Source organism: Lemur catta, chromosome 10 (genome assembly GCF_020740605.2).
Source record: "Lemur catta isolate mLemCat1 chromosome 10, mLemCat1.pri, whole genome shotgun sequence".
Taxonomy (NCBI): Eukaryota; Metazoa; Chordata; class Mammalia; order Primates; family Lemuridae; genus Lemur; species Lemur catta.
The window spans coordinates 2,000,194-2,021,461 of record NC_059137.1 but is presented as its reverse complement, the minus strand read 5'-3'; the positions used below and the strand labels follow the sequence as shown (position 1 = coordinate 2,021,461).

General features: G+C 65.5%; 1 protein-coding gene across 2 annotated transcripts in view; it reads left to right on the top strand.

The window, feature by feature from the left end:
* The first annotated feature begins 1,712 nt into the window (after positions 1-1,712).
* The window catches only part of NOTCH1 (notch receptor 1), a 44,587-nt gene continuing 25,031 nt past the window's right edge, over positions 1,713-21,268 (top strand). The window contains exons 1-4 of one of the 2 annotated variants that reach the window (XM_045563948.1): positions 1,713-2,020; positions 3,597-3,675; positions 20,101-20,363; positions 20,905-21,243. In XM_045563948.1, the coding sequence (XP_045419904.1) occupies positions 1,960-2,020; positions 3,597-3,675; positions 20,101-20,363; positions 20,905-21,243 (742 nt within the window). In that variant the 5' untranslated portion in view covers positions 1,713-1,959. Of the gene's footprint in view, positions 2,021-2,936; positions 3,676-20,100; positions 20,364-20,904; positions 21,244-21,268 lie in introns of those variants that run through there. The other variant, XM_045563947.1, reaches the window with a different exon arrangement.

Sequence of the window (21,268 nt, the reverse complement as noted above, 5' to 3'; positions counted from 1 at the left end):
CTCCTGGGTGGGCTGACCCCCAACGGCAGCCCCTGAGCTGGCCACTGTCCTCCCTGCTGGCTCCTGGGGCAGATGTGGGAGGCTCCCAGTCCAGGCTTCTCCCAGCCCCAGGCATTAGGCTGAGAATTTGCTTCCACTCCAGGGTTGCAGACCTGCCAATGGAAGCACACAGGTGGTGGTGCCCCAGGGAGCCCCGAGCCTTCGGGCTGCTGTCCTCCTCCCCGGAGCAGAGGGGGATACGGCGTGCAGAGTCTGGGAACCGCCGGCCCCACTCTTGCCTTCTATGGAAAATCTGCTCCTCCAGGCTGCGGCTGCGTTACATAAACATCGCCGCTGCCTCCAGGCGCCTCCTCTCCTGGGCACTGACCCCGAGAGGTTATGGCTGAGAATGGAGGCCAAGCTTCGGGTAGGCAGGCGAGGGAACCTCCCAGCACAGCTGCTGGGGGCCTGGACAGGCAGCCTGCACCGGTGGTCCAAGAGCACGCACCACTCCTGGCGACAGGTGTGCCAAGAAAGGCAGGCTGGGGTCACATGTGAAGTCTGCCCGTCCTTCCGCGCCTCCCTGGCCAAGGGCTGCCTCCGTCGCCAGTCCCCGGGACCTTCGGGACCTCTCCTGCCCCCCAGGGCCCTCCAACCCCTGGTCTGTCAGCCTTTAGGGCTTCCCTCAGGCACCACCTTCCCACTCTGGGAGAGGGCTCAGGACGTGCGCCTCCTGTCGCCGCTCTCGCTGCCGGGTTGGGTTGGAGAGGGGCGCTGTCTGCCCCTGGCACGAGGCCGTGAACTTTGGCTGCGCAGGAACTACAGCATGCATTTTGGACGCCCAGCGCTAAAGCGGCCTTGGCACAGGATGCCCATGTCTGGCGTCGCGGTGGAGAAATAAATCAGCCGGAAGGAACACGTGGGAGGGGCTGAGCCGGCGCTGGCGGCGGGTCCGCCCGACCCGCGTGCGCTTTCCGGGGCCACCTTAGGCGGCAGCGCCGGGAGCAGGAGGAGGACAGTGACCGCGGGGCGCCTGGGCGCTGGTCCCTCCTGGGAAAGCGACTGCGAATCCGCAGGGCAGGCGCTGGCGCAGGCTGTTCTCTCCGGGCGCCCGAGCTCCCTCTCCAGAGGCAGCGGTCGCGGCGCCACCACCTCTCACGGTCAAGTGCTTCGGAAGTCGTGGCCAGGAGTATCTGGCCTCTATCCCACCGACGCTTAAAGCCGCGGCCACAGGCTGCGGGAGTGAGGCTGCCGGGTTCGGGACGCAGCCGCTGCCGCCCGGGGTGCGACTGCTCTGCCCCGGCCCAGGTCCCCCAAACTTGGCCTCAGCTGCGCCTCCCACCTAGCCGGGTCCAGCGCCCCGCCGGACACGGCTCCCGCGGTCTCGCCTTCCCCAGCCACCCCGGCCTCTTCTGCTATTGAGATGCAAATTTCCGTCGCCAATTGTCGCTGAGCGCGGCGACGGCTAGAGCCGGATCCTTCCGCAGCTCCGTCTCAAACTTTCGGTCTCTGAAAACTTTCGAGCGAGAAGTAGTCCCCAGGCGCCCGCCCCCAACCCCACTCCGCCCGCCGTGCCCCTGGGTCCCGCGGGGGCCGCCCCCGGACGCTCGCCCCGCCCGGCGGAGCCGCCAGGCCGGGCACGCGGAGGGGCGAGGGGTGCGGAGGGATCGGCGGGGCGGGGCCGGGGCCGGGCGGGAGCCGGGGGCGGAGCGCACCCGGGCCCTGCGCCTCAGTAGTGCGGTGGCCACGGGCGGGAGCGCAGGGGCGCGGGCGCGGGCGCGAGCGCGAGCGCAGCGAAGGAACGAACGGGGGGCGCCCAGCCGGGCCCGGGACCGCGAGAGCCCAGCGCCGCCCCGGCCGGGACAGAGAGGGCAGCAGCGGGCCGCCGCCGCGGGACCGTCCGGCGCGCGCGTGTGCGCCCAGCCCCGCCGGCCCAGCGCAGGAGGCCGCCCGGGCGCAGCGGGCAGCCGGCGGGCAGGCATGCCGCGGCTCCTGGCGCCCCTGCTCTGCCTGGCGCTGCTGCCCGCGCTCGCCGCACGAGGTAGGCGCCGCTCCCCCGCGAGCCGCAACTTCCCGCGCCCTTGGAAACTTCGGCGGCGCTCTGCGCGCGCTCCGCGTGGCTGGGAGCGGGGAGACCGGCGGCCGGGCTGGGGACGGAGGAGCGGGCGGCCGGCGGCGAGGGGGAGCTGGAGTCCCGGGCTGGGGAGGACGGGCCCTCTTCCTCGGCCCTCCCCGGTGGGGCGCGTTCGCGCCGCCCGCGCCTGAAGCCGGATTTGAAGCCCGGCGTGGGGTGCTGGGGACCCCGGAGGCCCAACCCTGGGCTCGCCCCTCACGGGCCGCGCGTGGGGCTTGCTGCCGGGACGGGCGGGCGGGCTGCCTACTGTTTTTCGATTTGAGTCGAGTCGGTTTGGGTTTCCTGTTGCTCTTCTGGGCCATTTATCTTCTTTCTTCTTCGCCTCTGGCCCGCCGTGGGGGGCGGATGTTGGGGCGCGGAGTGGGGGCTCTGGGCGCCGCGTTCGCCTTCACTGACCCACACGCCCGGGGCTGCGGGGCTGCGGCGCGAGGCGGGGCGGGGCGAGGGGCGCGGACAGCCGGCCTCCCCGCGCCGGTGTACCCGGCCGGCCGGCGTAGACGGTTTGGGGAGGGTGCGGGAAACTCGCTGCGCGGGGCAGGACTGACTTTCACTTTGCTTTGCGGGGTTGAAGTTTGGAAATCTTGCGGGGGCAGAGAGTGGAAAGGGGGGTGCTTATTTCTTTTCCCACTTGGAGGGGTTCCCTGGGAACCTAGTGATTAATTCCACTGTTCCCCCAAACGTTGGAGGTGAGAATTATCCATCCTTTTCAGAAAGTGGGGTCTGCGTCCCACCTCCCTCCTGCCTCTCCCTCCTCGTCTCACGCAGCCGTGGAAAGCGGGGGAGGGAGAGGCCTGATTAATTGACCTCTTCTCAGAATGGGGTTGAATTCCTTCCAGACGGGGGATCTTCGTCCCCCTCCCGTGGGGAGGGTGCCCCTGGAGATGCCTGCCCTCGGGAGCAGGTATTGGGTGTCGCGGAGGCGGGGCCAGGTCCCCGGGGTGCAATCTTGGAGCCACAGGAGGCGGCCCTGGCCGACAATGGGCTGCTCTGATTCCTAAGCGGGCGCTTTGTTGGCGGGCGGGGCCGCGGGCAGAGCAGCTGTCGCATTTTCCCACGAGCGGGGGAGCTGAGTGTGGCCACCCCCTGTCTAGCGCAGCCCCCTGGTAGAACGTGTTTGAACAGAGACTCAATCGCTATGGCTGGATGGGGGCCCCAGCCCTGCCAGGGTGTCTGGGGGTGCCGGGGTGCAAAGTTTGGGAGAGGAGCCCAAGTCGCCTCTGCTTTGCTCCACTGCTGTCAAGGTGGCACATAAGGTCACCTCCCCCCTTTGAGCATGACCTGTCCACCCACCGCCTAACCTGTTCCACGTTCCCGGGTTTCTGACTACAGAGCTGTGGGCAGAACGGTGAAGCCCTTGGGTTTCTCGCGGTGCCTGGTCAGAGGCAGATGGTGCCCTGGGTTGAGGGCCGGTGGTGGATCCTGCGCCGGGTAGTGGGGGCTGTGGTGCAGGCCAGGCTGACCTCTCTCCTCGTGCCCTCCCCAGGCCCGCGATGCTCCCAGCCTGGTGAGACCTGCTTGAATGGCGGGAAGTGTGAAGTGGTCAACGGCACGGAGGCCTGCCTGTGAGTACCGCCCCTGTGGGGACCTGTTGCCCCCCGCCTTCTGCAGCAGGCCGGCAGGGGACAGAACACTAGGCCATTGTCTTCTGGAGATGGCCCAGAAGGCTGGGCGAGGTCACGTGTGACTTTTATTGGACAAAGTCTGGCAATTACTTAATCACCAGCAATTATGCGTGTGTGGAGCTGGTCTGGCTGCCGGAGGTTCCGCCTTCCTGGGCCGCTGCTGGGGCACTAGGTGGCAGTCCCCAGTACCCCACTTCTTCCCAGTGTCCCTGAGAGACATCCTCGGTACCCCACTTCTTCCCAGTGTTCCTGAGAGACAGCTGACCCGCCAAGGGGGCTCTGGGCCGTACTCAGAGAGGCCCAGCCCCCACCACCTTGCCAACCTGGGAGCACCTGCTTTGGGCAGGTGAGGCTGCCTCTGGGCAGGTGAACATCTCCTGGGCAGGTGAGGCCGCCTCTGGGCAGGTGAGCCTCTCAGCAGGGAACTGACCCACACTTTGGGCTCTCTGCTCGCCCCCCCTCACTCCTCCCTGGCCTCGGGGTGACGATGGGAAGACAGTTGGAGCTGGTCTTGTTGGTGCCTGTCTCCCCGGGTTCTGGGGCGTGAGGGTTTCTGTCCTGGCACCTGCAGACTCACTTCTGACTCTGTGGCCCTTCCAGCCTCTGTAGGCTGTAGGGTGGGCACGGGGGAGGCTGGGAAATCCTTTTGGAATCTGCTCCGTGCCTGCCTGCCCACGCGACCGCGTCAGCCGGGGAGCGTTTCTGCTCTGGCCGATGCCCTTCAACTTGAGTTCGTTCCTGATGGGAATGACGAGCAGTGTTTGGGGGCTGGAGGAGGAGGACCCTGGAGGCCGCCTCCCTCGCCTGCCGACTGCAGATGAATCAGTGGCTCCCCGGCCAGGCCACCCCTCATTCCAACTGCCAAGGGCCCGTCCCCTTGACAACCCCTGCCCGCTCCTGCCTCCGCTGAGGGCCGGCCTGTGGCAGGCGGCCCCCCTTCCCTGGCCCCCACCCACCCCAAACTGAAGCCAATTAAGCAGGTCTGTGAGCAGTTTAATGGACAAAGCCGATTGTGTCTTTGTCAGATGCTAATGAATGCACACTACTTTTTTTTTCCGCTTTTTGGGGGCCCTCTTCTCCCCCTGCAGAAGCCTCACGGACGCTTGATGCCCTAAATCTGACTTCTTTTCATTCAGAGACCGACAGCTGGGATTCAGGGGAAGTGCGGCAGCTATTGTTGGGGGAGGCAGATTAATGCCGTGTGATTAATTATGCGAGGCTTCCCAGAACGTGTAACCCCCTTCCTCGCACCCACGAGGGGCACGGCCAGAAGCTTCTCACTTCTGCAGAGGACTAGGGAGGGCAGGAGGGGTGCCATGCTGGAGAACGGGGCTATGCTTCAGGGTGCAGCCTGCTATACCTCCCTTCTGAACCCCGCTGGCTGGCATCAGGGCTGAGACCCTTGGTGTTCCGGACTCTCTCCCGCCTCCCAGACCTGGCGGCTTCGCCAGCCACGTGCAGCCCCAGCCGGGCGACTGATAAGGGTTTTGGTGCCTGGCCTTGTCTCCTCCACTGGGGCCTGACGCCGTCTCCTTCTTGGCGGGAAGCCTGCCTCAGTTTGGCCTGGCAGGCCGCCGAGCTCAGGCCACAGAGCCCCCATTGTGCACACCCTACAAATCCAATTAGAAGATGGAACGGAAGCGCCATCCTCGGAGGTGCCCACCTCTGGGCAGTGCAGTGCTGGAGGCTAGGGCCACAGTCAGTCCCAGCTCTGCAGGGGCACAGGGCCCGATTCACACTGGTGCGGTGGTGGCGTGACTGCGTCGGGTTCGAGCCCCAGCTCCCTCGCTGGGCTTGGGTGCCAGAGTCCCACCCTGTACACTGCACTTGGGGGCCCTGCCTTCCTGTCCCCGGCCACCCTTCCCAGAGGGTCCCAGCAGGCCTTCCCAGGAGTCGGCCAGAGCATGGAGACACCCTTGCTCTTTCCTCAGAGCCCCGCCAGCCTGGGTTCGAACCCCAGCTCCGTGGCACCCAGCCACGGCCCTCGGGAAGTTCTTTGACTCGTGGTGGTGGGAGCTGCCTCCCCTGTGGAAGGGGCGTGGGGAACAGGGGAGTCACGGTGCCAGGCACGTTAGCACTGGGTGAATCATCTCTTCCCACCCCAAGAAGAAGGAACCTTTCCTAGAAGACACCGTCAGGTGGTTGCAGGGCTCAGGATTGGAAAAAATGGTTTTCGTCGGTGCCAGATGCCTTTCCGGGAGGTCAAAGTGTCACTGAGGCCTGGTCAGACTGTGGCCGGGTAGGAAAGGGTTGCCGAACATGCTAGTGGGTGGAGCGTGGCCGGTCTCTGGGCAGCTGTTGTGTGGGCTAGCCATAGTGGCTGCCGTGGGAGGTTGGTGGCCCCTTGAGCAGGTCCAGGGTGGTCACTGCAGCCCTCGGCCTCACGCCAGCGTCCTCGCCCGCTCTATGCTGAGAGGGGCGTACTGAAATAGGCTCCTCTTCTCCCCTTTTTTCCTGAGACAGGGTCTTGCTCCGTCTCCTAGCTAGAGTGCAGTGTCGTCAGCTCAGCTCACTGCAACCTCCAACTCCTGCCTCAGTCTCCCAAGGAGCTGGGACCACAGGTGTGTGCCACCACACCTGGCGAATTTTTCTATTTTTTCTAGAGACAGGATCTGTCTATGTTGCCCAGGTTCTTTTTAAACACCTGGTCCCAAGCAATCCTCCTGTCCCGGCCTCCCAAAGTGGTAGGACTGCAGGTGGGAGCCACTGTGCCCAGCCCCCTTCTTTGAGGAGGGGCTGGGAGAGCCAGAGGGACCTTCGTCCTTTGGTGAGCAGGAAAGGCTTGTCGAGGGCTATGCGGCTCTGGGCTGGGAGTTGAGGCAAAGGCAGGCGAAGCTGCCCGCGGCTCGGTCGGAGTTGTGCAGGGCCATCTTCCAGGCAGTCTCGGAAGTGGGGTGAGCCATTGTACCCAGCACATCTGGGAGGGACACCCAGCCAGCTGGTGGGACAACCTTGAGTTTGAGACCTGGCTCTACCGCCCACTAGCTCCTTGACCTTGGGTCATCAGGTCATCTGGGCCTCAGTTTCCCCGTCTGTAAAGCCAGACTGATATGCAGTTGCTGTCTTGGTGGCGTGTAAGGATTGCATCAGAGCCGTGCAGAGCAGGCACCGGGCAAGTGTCTGTTTCCTCCCCGCCCTCTCCGTGTGAGCTGACGGTGCTGCTTTCAAGATCCTCATTCTGCAGTGTTTGACTGGCTAGTGGATAAATTCAGAGAATCCAGAGGTGTGCGCTGCGTGGGGGGCGGGGCTCGCCAATTCTGAGGACCCTGTCACCCAGGACGGCTCCAACTCACAGCCCCTGTGCTTTGCCAGAGCGCCACGCCAGGCAAAGCCGTGGTGGGGACAGGGCAGATGCGGCCCCTGTCCCCATGGAGCTGAGGTTCCAGCGTGGGGGCAGGAGACATGTGTCGGGGGTGGGCTGGGCGTGGGACTGGGCACTGGAGAGGGAAGAGGTCCGGAGAAGTGACGCCTGACCTCAGGGTCACACGGGTGTCATAGAGCGTCTACCAGCCCTGCCCCTCTTTCTCCAAAGCGTGTGTCCCTAACCACCGCCCCGTCCTACCGGGGCTGCCCCAGTCACTTCCCGGCTCCCCTGCCAGCACGCGGGGCTGGGGGTGTGACTTCCCTTCAGAAGAGGAGGAGGGAGGCTCAGGCGGGAAGTGACTCGGAGCTCGGAGCTCGGTCGTCTGGGGAGGGACGGGGTGTTATGCGTCTTCTGTCACCTGGTCCAGCTGTTTCCATTGAGTCACCTGCCTCGTCGTGGTTAATGCTGATCCTCACCGTCAGTCTGAGAGAGAGAAGGTCTGCCACGGGCTTCCTCTGTTTATGCAGCTCCTGGTCTTCAGGGCGCCAGCGTTAGAGAAGCATGTTTAAAAACATGTAGCATCAAATAGAAAGTCTCACCTGCGGGGACGTCAGGAGACGGGGAGGCCCAAGCCGGGAGCCCTGAGCCGGGCAGCCTGGACTGCTTCAGAGGGAGGTGCCTCCGTGGGCCGGCCGTGCCTCTGAACAGCAGCCAGCATTTTTTCCATTGCAAAAAATAATAGTAATAATAAAAGAAAGACAGAAAACTGTGACCCTAGCAGGCAGGAAGAGGGTGGAGCAGGGCAGATGGCGCGGGGGAAGCCCTCCCGCAGGGCTGCTGAGCTGGGTCTGGGCGGCTGGGGCTGGGAACCCCAGACACGGGGGCAGGGGAGGGGTCTCTGCGGGGCATCAGGCCGGGGTCCCAGACTGAAGGCCCAGGGAGCTGGGAGCGGCTTCATTCCTGGTCCCTGCAGCTGCCACGGGCAGAGGGGCTGCGCCCGCCTGCCGTGGGGAGGGGACCTTTCCTGTTCGTGTCCTGTCTGTGCAAAGTGGAAGGATGTGGCTTTGCAGAGGCGATCGAGCGTCTAGATTGCCTTCCTCAATAGCAGCTGCCCGCTCCGACGGCGCTCTCACCAGCCCATGGCCCGGCTGGTGGCGTCTCCGGCTGCTCTCGGGCCTTCCCGGAGCTTTGTCCCGCTTACAGGTGGGCAGAGCTGAGGCTGGGCAAGGGGCTGGGGATCTGAGGCCAGCTTGCGGCAGCTTTTGGTGTGTGCAGACATATCCAGAACTTTCCAGATCTTTCCCAGATGCTGAGGAGGAAACCTCACCAGCTTTAACGAGCGCCTGGCCTGGCCTCAGGGCATTGTGACGGTGGGGCCCGGGTGTTTCCTCCGCCCGAAGTTTCCTAGCCCGGCCTGGCTCTGACTGGCTGTGCCCCTCACACCACGTCGCCTCCTTGGGCCTTAGTTTCCCCCTCTGTATGTGAGGGGGCTGGGTCTGGCGGCCCTGGACCCCCTTCCAGCCATGTCCAGGACCAGGCCTGCAGGCGGGTGGTGGTGGTGGGCCTCTGGGCTGGGGCTTGCTCGGCCCGGGGAGCCCCTGCTGGGGGTGGTGTTGCAGGGTGGGGAGGACAGAGGGAATCCCATCTCCAAGTGGCCTGGTCCCGTTCTCCTTGCGGCCCCGCCCCGCTCCCTGAGGACTGGATTCAGGGGGATGGACGTGCATATGGGTTTTTGGGGTGATGAATTACACATGGTGTAAAATTTGCCTATTTAACCCTTTAAAGTGGGCAATTCAGTGGCCTTTGGTACCTTCACAAGGTTGAGCAACTGTCACCACTAACTAGTTCCAAACTTTGCGTCACCCAAAATAGAACTTGTGTACCCAAAAGCAGTCACACCCCCACCCCCACCCCAGCCCTGGGACCCGCTGATCTGCTTTCTGTCTCTGGACTTGCCCGTTCTGCATGTTTCGTATGACATTTCGTATGAGTGAAATCGTACGACATGCGCCCTTCTGCCTCTGACTGCTTTCCCGAGCGAGAGGTTTTCCAGCTGGAAAGGTGGGCTTGGCCGCGGGAGGAGGGTGCGTGCCGCTCAGCTCCAGCGCTGCCGTGTGCAAGGCCTGGGCGCACTGGGCCTGCTGGGACGGGGCCAGGAGCAGGGGAGCCCCCGGCAGAAGGAGCCACTGGGGCCATGGTGGGCAATGAGGCTTTGGATGTGTCTGGGCGAGGCCAGGCCTTCCTCTCCCTGAGAGCCGTGTGACTCCAGCCACATCTGCCTCTGGGCCCTCGGCGTCCCCTCAGAGCAGCCAGCCCGCCCTGTGTGCCAGAGCCCCTGGCGCCTACTCACAGAAGGTGCCCCCGGCAGCCTGCCCTCGGGTCAGGGAAGTGCCGTCTTCCCTACGGGCACCTGTCTAGCCAGTGACCCATGACAGTGGTGACGATGCCCTTCTCTCCTGGCCAGGTAGGCGCGTGAGTTTCAACATCTGAATTTCTGATCGTCCCTAGTGGCAGTGCGGGGGGTGTCAGATGGTCCTGGCATTTTGGGGTTGCTTCGGCGTATCCCCGAGACCTGTGGAATTCTGGGAACAGTGTTTCCCTGTCATGTGGCCCTTTTTACCGCAGATCCCCCACCCTACCCTACACCCCCTGCTCTGGGGTAGCAGCCTTCTCAGGGGGCCACCACTGCTCCACCTGCCCTCCCCTTCCCCCGGCCCGGGGCACAAGGACCATTTGGCTCACAGGGAGTCAGCTGGTCAAGCATTGCCCCTCCTCTGCTGGCCTGTCGCAGAGCCGCTGCTTTGAGCGGGGGCCCGTAGGGTGGCTGGTGGGCCCCTCTGAGGGGCCCGGCCTCCCCTGTCTGGTGGCTGCTTGGCTCCGCCCGGCCCACCCCTCAGGTGGGAGTGCACATCCTCCCGGGGCGCCCAGCCCCTCGGCATAGGCCAGGGCCATCTGCAAGGCTCTCGAGCTGCTCAGCTGAGTCTTGGGCTGTCCTGGGGGTGGGGGTGGGGTGGCCCGAGCCTCCTTCCGCCTGACAGTGGGGCAGCCCGGCTGCGGTTCCCGCCGTCTCCTGGGAGGAGCATCCGGGGTCCTGGTCTCAAGTGGGCCTTGGCGGGGCAGGTGGGCAGCGCTCGCCCCCAGCACCCACACTCGGGGTTCCCAAACACAGCTGCCAGGCCTACCGGGTCCTCTCAGGACCAGACCAGGCCAAGCCCAAATGCTGCCCGGACCCTCCACCCACAGAGAGCCCACCCTGCCAAGATGGGGGACCACCGCCTGTAGAACACTCGCCCCAGCCCCAGCCCACTCCTGGGCTCACCTGTGGGGGGCAGCCGGGGACAGGTGGGCGCCTGTGGGAGGCAGGTGGAGTCCTAGGTTGCTCGTTGAGGTTTTCACCAGGGAAGTAGCTGTGCTATAACTTCAGGACACCCGCAGTGAGCACGGGCCGGCCTTGCTCTGGCGGGCAGACGGGAGAATTTGCCTCCAGTCTGTGGTCCTGGTTTCCCTGTCACCCAGCCTGGGTGTCGGTCGTGTGTGTCTCAAGTGCTTGAATGGGTTGTTTTTTTAAGCTGGATAAATGTCCCCTAGTTCTGTTGACACTGTTAATTTGCTGAACAAACTCTCAGCTCACAGGTAGCGCAAAAGGCCAACCTCACCCCGGCCCCGGCCAGGCCTCGGGGCATCAGTGTTTGCGTGAGTGCCGGTGGGTGCTGGCCCGCCGAGAGCCCTTAGGCCCGGACAGGAGGAGCCCAGGCTGCAGGGCAGCAGGAAACCCAGTGGCCACGCCAGGCCTCCTGCCTCCTTGGCCACTGTGTGCGGGTCGCCCAGCATGAGTCAGGGCCGGGCCGCAGGCGTCTGCCTGGGAGCCGCGGCGGGGAGGCTGGCTTTATTGGTGACGCGTTCATGCCTGGTCAAGTCCCGGGAGAAGCCCGCATGCCCGTCACTTTCCTTGTTGTTTCCCCACGGCCCAGGCAGCTCCTTGAAAGCACATTTGAAGGAGGGTGGAGCTCTCAGCCTAGAACGTCACTCCGCGGTAGGGTCTGTCCCCTCGAAGGACCACAGTTACCAAGCCCGAGTGGTGTGCCAGGCCCTGGTGAAGGGCGCTGCCCTGTTCACGCACCAGATGGGCTCCCGGCCCCCGGCCCCTGGCCCTGCCCGCTCCGCTGGGAAGGCGGTGGGTGGCAGGGGCTGAGCAGCAGGGATGGCGTCGCGGGCTTGGGGCCTGCCTCCCACACGCTCCTCTCGGTTTCGGTAGATGAGCAGAAACGACAGTTACCGGAACAAGAGGCCTGGGGGAGCTGTCGGAGTCTGAGCATGTTTTCAGTGGGAGGTGTGGAGCCCCAGCCGGGGGGTGCAGGCAGGCGCTGCCGTATGGATTCAGCCGCACGTCTGACTCCCCTTCCCCTGGGGGCGGCCCTCCCTCACTTCCCCTCCAGTGGCAGGAGGAGGGCAGCCTCGTTCCTGTCCTATGGAGAGCCGGGGGGGGCCGGGCAGGGCTGTGTGTCCCAGCATCCACCGTGTGCCAGGGGCTCAGACCGTGCTGACGTCCTCCCGTGGTGGCCCAGGGTCCAGCGTCCAGCCTGGCACGGGTGCTCGGCAGCTGTCTGGGGTGCACACCTGGGCCAGGCAGAGGTGGGGCAGGCCCGGGACCGGGTGGGCAGCTCCTGGCATCTGGAAGTCCTGCTCCAGCTTGCAGCGAGCTGCGGTCCAAGCTGGTGGCCCCCACTGGCCTTTCCCTTCGGCCAAGCCCACCCCCGTCCAGCACTGTGCCCCGCCAGGCCCGGGAAGGTGCCGAGGCCGAGGAGTAGGCTGGCTTCTTCCAGGTGGGGTGTGTGACCTCAGGCCACTCCCTCACCTCTGAGCTCACCTTCCTCCTTAGAAGGTGGAACCGGCCTCCCAGGGGGGTGCGCGAGTGTCCTGCAGGGTCCCTGACGGGTCAAGGTGCCGTCCTCCCTGCTTGTCTCTTGTGTTTTATTTATTTATTTTTTATTTATTTATTTATTTTTTTTGAGACAGTCTCGCTTTGTTGCCCGGGCTAGAGTGCCGTGGCGTCAGCCTAGCTCACAGCAACCTCAAACTCCTGGGCTTAAGCGATCCTCCTGCCTCAGCCTCCCGGGTAGCTGGAACTACAGGCATGCGCCACCGTGCCTGGCTAATTTTTTTTATATATATTTTAGTTGGCCAGATAATTTCTTTCTATTTTTAGTAGAGACAGGGTCTCGCTCTTGCTCAGGCTGGTCTCGAACTCCTGACCTCGAGCGATCCACCCGCCTCGGCCTCCCAGAGTGCTAGGATTACAGGCGTGAGCCACCGCGCCCGGCCTCTTGTTTTATTTTTAATTTTTCGTCTCCTTTTGAGATGGTTGTAGGTTCATGCAGGGCTGTGGGACGTCATAGCTCGGCCCCATGTGCTGTGCACCCCTCGTCCCCTCTGGGAACAGGTCAGCCTGTCTTCCTCCGCACTGGAGCTTCTCACGAGGCCACCGGGCCTTGCCCAGAAGGGCCTCCGAGAGACCAGCCTGGCCACAGGACTCGGCGAGGTCGGGAGATGCAGTGCCCCGCAGGGGCAGAGGGTCTGGGACCTGCTAGGCCTGGCCAAGAAGTCCCCACTTTCCCCACAGGGAAAAGCACCCCAGACAATCCTAGACCTGTGCCAACTGTCCTGGGACACCCTGGTGTCCCCAAGGTGTGACACTGCAGTCTTCTGCCCAGGGCCAGGTGCACTTGGCTGCATCTGCCTTCTGGAGCTTGCTGTGTCCCCATGTGCCCGCGCTGGGCTGGGGGCAGAGCAGGGGCTTCCATAAGCACCAGGTGCCCGGGGCTGTGGAGCCCGGGTGGGGCACTGGGGCGTGGCTGGTGGGAGGGACTCCTGTTGGAGGAGGCGCCTCTGCACCCTGGCCAGAGAGAAAGGGGCTGGTGAATGTTGTAGGATGAGGGTGACCTCCAGGGCCACCCTGGAGGCTCGCCACCCCCGCTGTGGCTGAGTCAGGAGGCTGTCCCGCGCCGCCCACCCGTCCCGCGCCTGCACTTGCGGGGTCTCCTGGGAGCGGGCTGCAGGAACGTGGCAGAACGCTCTGGGCTGGGCGTGGCCTTCATGTGGAGGCCACGTGGTGCTGTGGGTAAGGTGGCACTGTGCCCCTCCTGCTGGGCAGAGGGCGTCCACCAGAGAAGGCGTGCACGGCTGGGGGCTCCTTCCAGAGCCCACCCTGCCACCCGAGGGCTTCGGGTTTCAGCAGAGCTGCTGGCTCAGGGTGCAGCGTCTGCGCCGACCTCCCGGTGTGGGAGGTCAGGGTGTCAGGTGTGAACCAGGCCGCCGGCAGACAGCTGGGGCTGTGGGGACGCACACCCCACTCCCCTTGCTTGTGCCTGAGGACGCTGCCCTGCTTGGCGTCCGCTGCCCCAGCCGTGGCAGGTGAGGCTGAGAGCCACAGGAGTGTGGGCAGGACCTGCTGCACTCTGTAAAGTGGGCCCAGCACACACGCCCAGGGCCGCGGGGGCATCGCGCTTGTACAGTCCACACGCGGGTGAACCAGGAGGGGCATGGCCTCGGGTCCTTCAGGCTATGCTAGACAGACGGAAGGGGGTCTTCGTCCCCCGCCCCAGCATTCGTAATGGGGGGCTGGACATGGAGCGGGCACCTGTGAGTGGCTCACTTGGAGGGAAAGGCACCAGCCCCTGCCCGGGAGGACAGGTGCCCTGCTGGGCAGCCCCTGCCACCTCCAGAGACGGCATGTGCTTCGCAAGTGGAGGTGGGAAGTTGCTGGAATCCTTTTTGGCTTTGGCGTCGAGCTCAGTCTGTGATTGCTGATTTAAATGAGTTTTGGATTAAGCCCTCCCAGCAGCACCCGCCCACGGGGCTGTCGATCGCCCTCACGGAGCCTGAGCCTCGAGGTGCAGGTGGGCTGTGCCGGGAGCAGGGGGCCCACAGCAGGCACGGCCGTCCCTGTCCCCGGGTGGCATAGGCACCAGCCCCAGAGCTATGTCCATGTGTGGCCCAGGAGGCGGTGTGGGTGGCTAGTGTCGAGTGAGCCCAGGGTGGGGGTGGGGGACACAGGCCCAGCTTTGCCTGCAGCTCAGGGGTCCGTCGCTGGGGGTCGGGTGGGAAATGCCCCCAGTGGGGCAAGGGGGGCTCGAACAGGCCTTTTCCACTATCCGACAACCTGTGGGACTCTGGTGACTGCTGGTTCCCGGGTGGCCCCAGCTCGCGGGGCTGTGCCTCCGGCAGTATTGGGAAGGTCCGGCCAAACACAGGTGGCCCTGGTCTGTGCTGCCCACCCAGCTTGGCCGTCTCCGGGAAGTTGGCTTCCCATCCCCTCAGACGGGACCTGCTTCCCAGCATGGCAGGGTGGGGGACAGCAGGCCCTGGCCTCCGTGGGAAAGGTGGCTTCCCGGAGGACGGCCGCCGCCTCCCCCCTGCGCACAAAGGGCTTCCCCGAGCCAGGGAAGGAAGCCCTTCCTGACTTCCTCCTGCCACCCAAGGATGCAACTGGGGGGAAAGATTTGCAGACAAAAGAGCGAGAGTGCTGGGAACAGCTGTTTGGGCCGGAAAGCCGCTGGGCTCGGACCCAGGCGGGGCCCTGCCGACAGCCGGGCACCCCCGCGCCACTGGGTTTCCTCCCTGGGCCTGGTCTGAGGAGCGGCTCCCATTGGGGACTGCCTCTCACCTGGGCCCCCAGCCTCCCTCCAGCCATAACTGCCCCCTTCCCCCTTCCCAAGGCCCCGGGGGCCCCGCACTCCTGGGGGCAGCCCTGGCCCAGCCGTGCTGGCCCCACCCTCACCTGCAGCCGCTTCCTGGGGCAGGTGGGGGGTGGAGGCAGCAGCCCCACCTGTGGCCCCAAACCCATGGTTGGTCCCCAGCGGCGAGCAGGCCCGGGGTGCCCTGAGCCCCTGCAGAGCCGCCTGCTCTCTCCCACCCAAGGTGGGGAAGGAGCCGGGAGCAGAAAGGGAAGAGGGACCAGGCGGCTACAGGGGCCACAGTCCAAAGCCCTTCACGCTGGCTGCAGGCTGTTTAGCTGGTCCTCCGACAGGTGTTGGGACAAAGGTTCCTGGCAGGTGGCTCTCTGTCCCTCTGTCCCAGGGGCTTTGGGGAGGGGACGTGAGTGAGGAGAGGTTCACATGTCTCCCCAAGGCTTTATGCCCTAGAGCTGAGCCGCTCTGACTGTTCCCAACGGGGAGGGACCCCAGGGCCCCCTGCCCAGCCTGCGTGAACGTCTCATTTCTTGGCAGCTGGTACGTCCTGGAAGATGGGTGGCTCCCACTGGGATTTGGGGGGCTCGGACTGGCCTCTGTGCAAGGGCGGGGCTGAGGGCCCAGGACTCCTCCTGCTGCCAGAAGCCTGGGGCAGGGACGGCCCGTTGACCTCATGAGGCCCTGCTGGGGGGAGCACCCCACACTTCGGGGTCTCATCCCACCTCCCATCCCTCCCTCGCCCCCTGCAGCAGGGGGTCCCAACACCCCTCTGCCTAGTCCACAGCTGGTCCCCTTTGCGTGGGCAGGGGTGATGGGTGGGCCTGCTCTCCCCAAAGCCAGGGGTGCGGACTGCCTGCGTTGGTGGCTTGGGTGACAGCCGGCCTGGCTGGGTCTGAGCTGAGCACGGCAGCGTCGGGCCCTGGGTGGGGGCCGCACCGGCGACCCCTGTAGAGCTGGAGCACACAGAGCAGGAGCCCCCTAGGGCTGGGGGAAGGGTGCTCCTAGGCAGGGAGGACCCCAGGCCATGCCACCTGGGGACTGCACCCTGGCAGGCTGTGGCCCAGGCTTGCTGGGAGCAGCAGCCGGGAGGGAGGTGGGGAGGAGATAACCTGTCACACTGCCCTGTGGGTCACCTGTACAGCAGGGAACCTGTGGCCTTCGCCATGGGGGGAAGATGGCACAGGACTGGCATTGAGGTGGGGCTGGCGGGGAGTCCTGCCTTGCCTGCCACACCTGGGGCGGGTCTGCTGAGGCTAGGTGGAGCCATGAAGGGGCTAGTTTAAGCCAAGCAGTGCCCACACCACTGTCCCTAGGGCTGCAGGCCACCTGACCCCCCTAGTGCAAGGGGCCAGGGGTGTGCAGAGCCGTGCCTTTTTCATGGAGAGGCGCAGCCTGGCACACCTGAGTCCGCCACCCGCCCCTGCACACCTGAGATTCCCACCACCCCTGCACAGCTGAGAGCCCCCACCACCCCTGCACAGCTGAGACCCCCACTGGTCTTGCACACCTGAGATTCCCACCACCCCTGCACAGCTGAGAGCCCCCACCACCCCTGCACACCTGAGACCCCCACGGCCCCTGCACAGCTGAGATGCCCCCACCACCCCTGCACAGCTGAGAGCCCACACCGCCCCTGTACACCTGAGAATCCTCCCCCCACAGGAAGCCCTTCCTGGGGTGTCTGGTTCCTCCTGCCCACCTGGCTGGCTTGGGTCCACTGACCCCACCCGCACCCTCTGTTGGGCCTTCCCCCCACACTTGGCCATAAACTCCTCGAGGGCAGGAAGTGAATAAAGCCCCCCACTTAGTCCCTCTCCCCCTCCTCATTTTGGGCTGGAGGGAGCTGTCCTCTGTCCCCTGGGGGTGGCAGATGGCTGCTTAGCTTAGAAAGGAAAACAGCACAGTTTAGAATTAGTCCCGGGTGAAAGGTCGCGACGACATCTGCCTCCGCATGCTTTCTGGACTCGCATGTCTATGGAGAGGCTCTGGCGGGGCGGCCCCCCCAGTGGAGGGAGGACAAAGCCAGAGGCCTGGCTGGTGGGGGCCGGGGGGCCGTTTGGCCTGTGGGAAGCCGGCCCTGCCACAGTCCTGCTCCTGGAGCCCCGGCCTGGCTGTTGCTCACCTGCCGCCCGCCAGGACTGGGCAGGTGCCCGGTCATGACCTTAGGAGGGACGCGAGGAGAGAGAGCCTCCCTCACCTGGCACGGGCAGGGTCCTCACGCGGGAGGCCGTGAGTGGGTGGCGTGGCGGACGGGGCAGTTCTTGTCCAGGCGGGGGAGGCTCACATCTTGGGAGAAGACATGTCTTTAGCCCGGAAGGGTCTTCCCACCACCCTCGACAGGAGGGGAGTGGTGTGGTCACTCTGTGACCTGGCCTGGCATGCTCTGGGGTCCTGCAGGGCCAGGCAGCTGCGGGTGCGGCTTCCTTCGCCAGGCCCTGGTGCCCGTCCGCACCACTCTGGTCCACCTGCCGGGACAGGTGCTGAGGACAGAAGGGCCGTTGGTGGGAGGGACTGGCCACCGCCAGGGCTGTGAGGGCTTGGTCACAGGCTGGCAGTCCTGGCCATGGCAAGCTACAGCCTCGAGGTCCCTCCCACCTTCTCAGGGACCTCTGGGTAGGAGGTGACAGATGTCTGTCACCAGGTATTCTAGTTCTGGCCAGGTGGGAGAGAGGAGCCCGGGATGGGAAGGAGTGGGCCTGAGACTGGCCCCAAAGCTGTGCCCCCCCCCCCAGACCCCTGCCCCCCAGCTCCGGCTGTGGTTCCCGCACAGCTGGTGCCCCTCTCTCCAAGCACCTCCAGGGGCCCCTCGTGGCCCTGCCTGTCCTGTCTGTGGGGACAGCGCCTTCACTGCAGGGTTTTAGAGCCCCGGGTGGGGGGGTGCGGAGGACAACGCACCCTCTCACCCGGGCATCCCCCACGGGGAGCGCTGGGGCTCCTGCCCGCCCGCTTGGAGCAGCTGCCACCGCTGCCAGCACCTGCTCCCCCGCCCTTTGCCCGCGCTGCCGTTGCCCGAGTGCTGGGCGTGTTCTGCTTGCTGCCCGGCCTGGCGAGGCACAGCCTGCTTAGCTGGGGTGAGCCGACTCTTGGTGCTCTCACCACCCTCTCTGCTGGGGAGGGAATGGGGTGTCCGCTGGGCGCTGCCCTGTGGCTGGAGGGTGTGGGGTGGGTGTCGGGGCAGAGCCTTTTGGTCCCTCTGGGGACTCCAATGTCCGTCACCTTAGGGCATGTAGCAGGGAATTGCTGTAGGGCCAGGGCCTGAGGCCTCACCCGAGTGGGGGACACTGGGCAGCGTGTGCAGTTCCTCCGAAACCGTGGGGTGGGCCCATCTTGCACCCCCCCAGGCAAGTTCCCTGCCCTGGAGCCTTGGTCTGCTGGGGCCGGGAGGGGCCCAGAGTGTGTGCCTGAGGCGTGGATGGCTGCTCCAGACCCGGCTGTGATGGTGCGTCCTCTGTCCCGCGCCCACGTACTGCTAATTTCATCAACGGCTGGGAAAGAAAAAAGAGCCTTTTCTCCGAGTGGAGCTGTGGCCCAGCCAACCCCTGCCTCACAATGGGGCATTGATGGGGAGGGCAGGGCACTGCTTCTGTGGCTGTGGCCCAACCCAGCCCGCTGGGTTCCAGGAGTCCCAGTGGTGGCTCAGGCGGCAGGGACTGGCCAGCCTGGAACTGGATCCACCTGCAGCGGGGCCGGGCCTGCCTTCTCCACACTCCCTCGTGTGCCCGTGCGGGAGCCCGGGCTGCCAGAGCGGCAGGTGTGGGCGCGGCAGTTCCCGGTGCTGCTGGCCACATGGGGGGCCTCACTCCAGGGCTTGCTGTCCCTGGGAGGAGCCAGCTGTCCCTGCCCCTCCTTCCCAAGAGGGCTGGGCCGGAGCCGCACCAAGTCCGGAGTTTGCTCCAAGAGCCCCCTCTGGGGGGTATGAGTTGTTTTCTTTAAGCCAGTTGGTTCGGGACTTTTGGCTTCTGGTAACAGATGGTCAGCCGAGTGGCCATTTTGCATCCTCCCTACCCAAGCGGTGGTCAGAGATAAAAGCCTTCGGGGAAGACAGATGCCTCTAGGGGGGGTGGGGGTGGGGGCCCGCAGACCGCCTCCCTGGCCTCTCGGGGCAAGGCTGCCAGGGACATGCAGGTTTGATTTTCGCAGGAGAGAGGAAGTGAGGACTTAGCAGGCTGGTGTCTTCAAAGGGGCCTGGCCTCAGGGGCTGGTCCTGGAGCAGCCCCCAGCCCAGAAGGCTCTGGACGGCAGGCAGTTCGCACCAGGAGAGCCCCTCTCTGCCTGGGGCGGGAGGCTGCGGGGCTGGCTGGGGCGTGTTCCGCCTCAGAGGCTTCTCCGCTGGGAAGAGCGATGGCTGGTGGGTCCCAGACCTTCCCTGGCACGGGAGGTGACGGGCAGGCGATTTATGGCCACAACAGGTGGTCGAGGTGGCTTGTGGGGATGGGGGTGGCAGACACAGCACCTGTCCCTGCAGGGAGCAGGTGGTACCAGGCCTGGACCGGGACGCAGGGTGCCTCTCCTGGCTCGTGGTTCTGTGTGAGCCTGGACAGCGTGTTCCAGGGGAAGGCCCAGGCCTGCCGGGGCGGCCCCCCGACCTCAGCCAGCTCACTCTTCACTGGCAAAGGGTTCCCCAGCCATGAAGTTGGCGCATCTGGCCGCTGCTGCCTGGATGTCCGTGTGGAAGACCGCGTCCTACCAAAAGGGGAAAGCCGCGTCTGGGGCTGCGTGTGGGCAGGGAAGGGGTGCTCGTCTGTGCCCCGGGCAGTTGTGGGTGTAGATGCCCGTGGGAAAGTCTCCTGCCCAGGAAGAGACGGGGCAGCTGGCCCGGCCTCCCCGCGTCTGCTGCAGGGCTGACGTGTGGCGTCGTTACGACCCGAGCACTCTCAGGAGAGCTGGGGAGAGAGGCAGCCTGGCTGCAGAGTGCGGTCACGTGCCACTCGTCCCCCACCCCCCCGGACGGCTCTGACTGGTCCGCCCGGCCCTGTCTGCGGCTCACGCAGGTGCGGACTTGGCCGCTGGCCTGGTTCAGGAATGCAGGCCGGTCCTCCCCGGGCACTCGAGCCTCTGGCCGGATCCCACAAGTAACAGTCGTTTTTCTTCCTTTGTTTTATTGAGGTGAAATTCATTTAACCATGAAATTAACCACTTGCAAGTGAACGATCCAATGGCACTTAAGACGCTCACGGTTCCAGAGCGTTCTGTCACCCCCAGAGGAACCCCTGCCCGATAAGCCTCACTGGGCTTCAGCTCTGGAGCCGGCACCCGCTGTGCTCCCTGCCCGGGTTCGGGGGGCAGCTGTGGCTGCGACAGGTGCCCGCCGCTGAGTGGCAGGCACAGCTGGGCCAGCGGGTGGGACTGACCACGTGGCGTGTCTGCCGACAGCTGCAGCGGAGCCTTCGTGGGCCCACGGTGCCAGGACCCCAGCCCATGCCTCAGCTCCCCCTGCAAGAACGCCGGGACCTGCCACGTGGTGGACCGCGGTGGCGTGGCCGACTACACCTGCAGCTGCCTCCTGGGCTTCTCTGGGCCCCTCTGCCTGACGCCCCTGGACAATGCCTGCCTCACCAACCCCTGCCGCAACGGGGGCACCTGTGACCTGCTCACGCTCACCGAGTACAAGTGCCGCTGCCCCCCGGGCTGGTCAGGTGAGGGGCCAGCGTGGCTGGGCGAGGCCTCCCCTGAGGACCATGGGCGGGACCCTCAGCCTAAGGAGTGGGAAGAGCCAGGCCACCCCAGGCTGCCACGGCACTCGAGGTGCTTGGCAGAAGCACTGAGAGGGCCGGGGTCTGTGACCCTGAAAAAGCCTGATCCTCCTACCGAGCGGCCGCAGGGCCCAGACCCTCACCCCCAGCCTCTGTGAGAAGAGGGGACTCTGTCCAGCCACGCCTTGTCCTCTTCCTGCCAGGGGCAAAGGGCTGTTAGCTGGGGAGGGGGCTCCAGAGGAGACAGACGGGGCTTGGGCCCAAGGCCATGTCTTCCCATGACTGGCTGTGTGGCCTTGGGAGGTTACTTGGCCTCTTGGGACCTCTGGCACCTCGTCTGCAGAAATACGACCACGTCCTGTGGCAGGCCCTGAGGATCCCAGGCTGGCTCCGCCGAGGTGCCCAGGCTGCCTGTGGGCTGCGGGAAGGGCTTGGCCGTGGGGCCAGGGAGGCCGGCACGACCTTCCTGTCCCTCACTCCGCAGGGAAGTCGTGCCAGCAGGCTGATCCCTGCGCCTCCAACCCCTGCGCCAACGGCGGCCAGTGCCTGCCCTTCGAGGCCTCGTACATTTGCCACTGCCCGGCCAGCTTCCACGGCCCCACCTGCAGGCAGGATGTCAACGAGTGTAGCCAGAACCCCGGGCTCTGCCGCCACGGGGGCACCTGTCACAACGAGGTCGGCTCCTACCACTGCACGTGCCGCGCCACCCACACCGGCCCCAACTGCGAGTTGCCCTACGTGCCCTGCAGCCCCTCGCCCTGCCAGAACGGGGGCACCTGCCGCCCCACGGGGGATGTCACCCACGAGTGTGCCTGCCTGCCAGGTGGGTGCTGCCTGTGGTCCCTGCC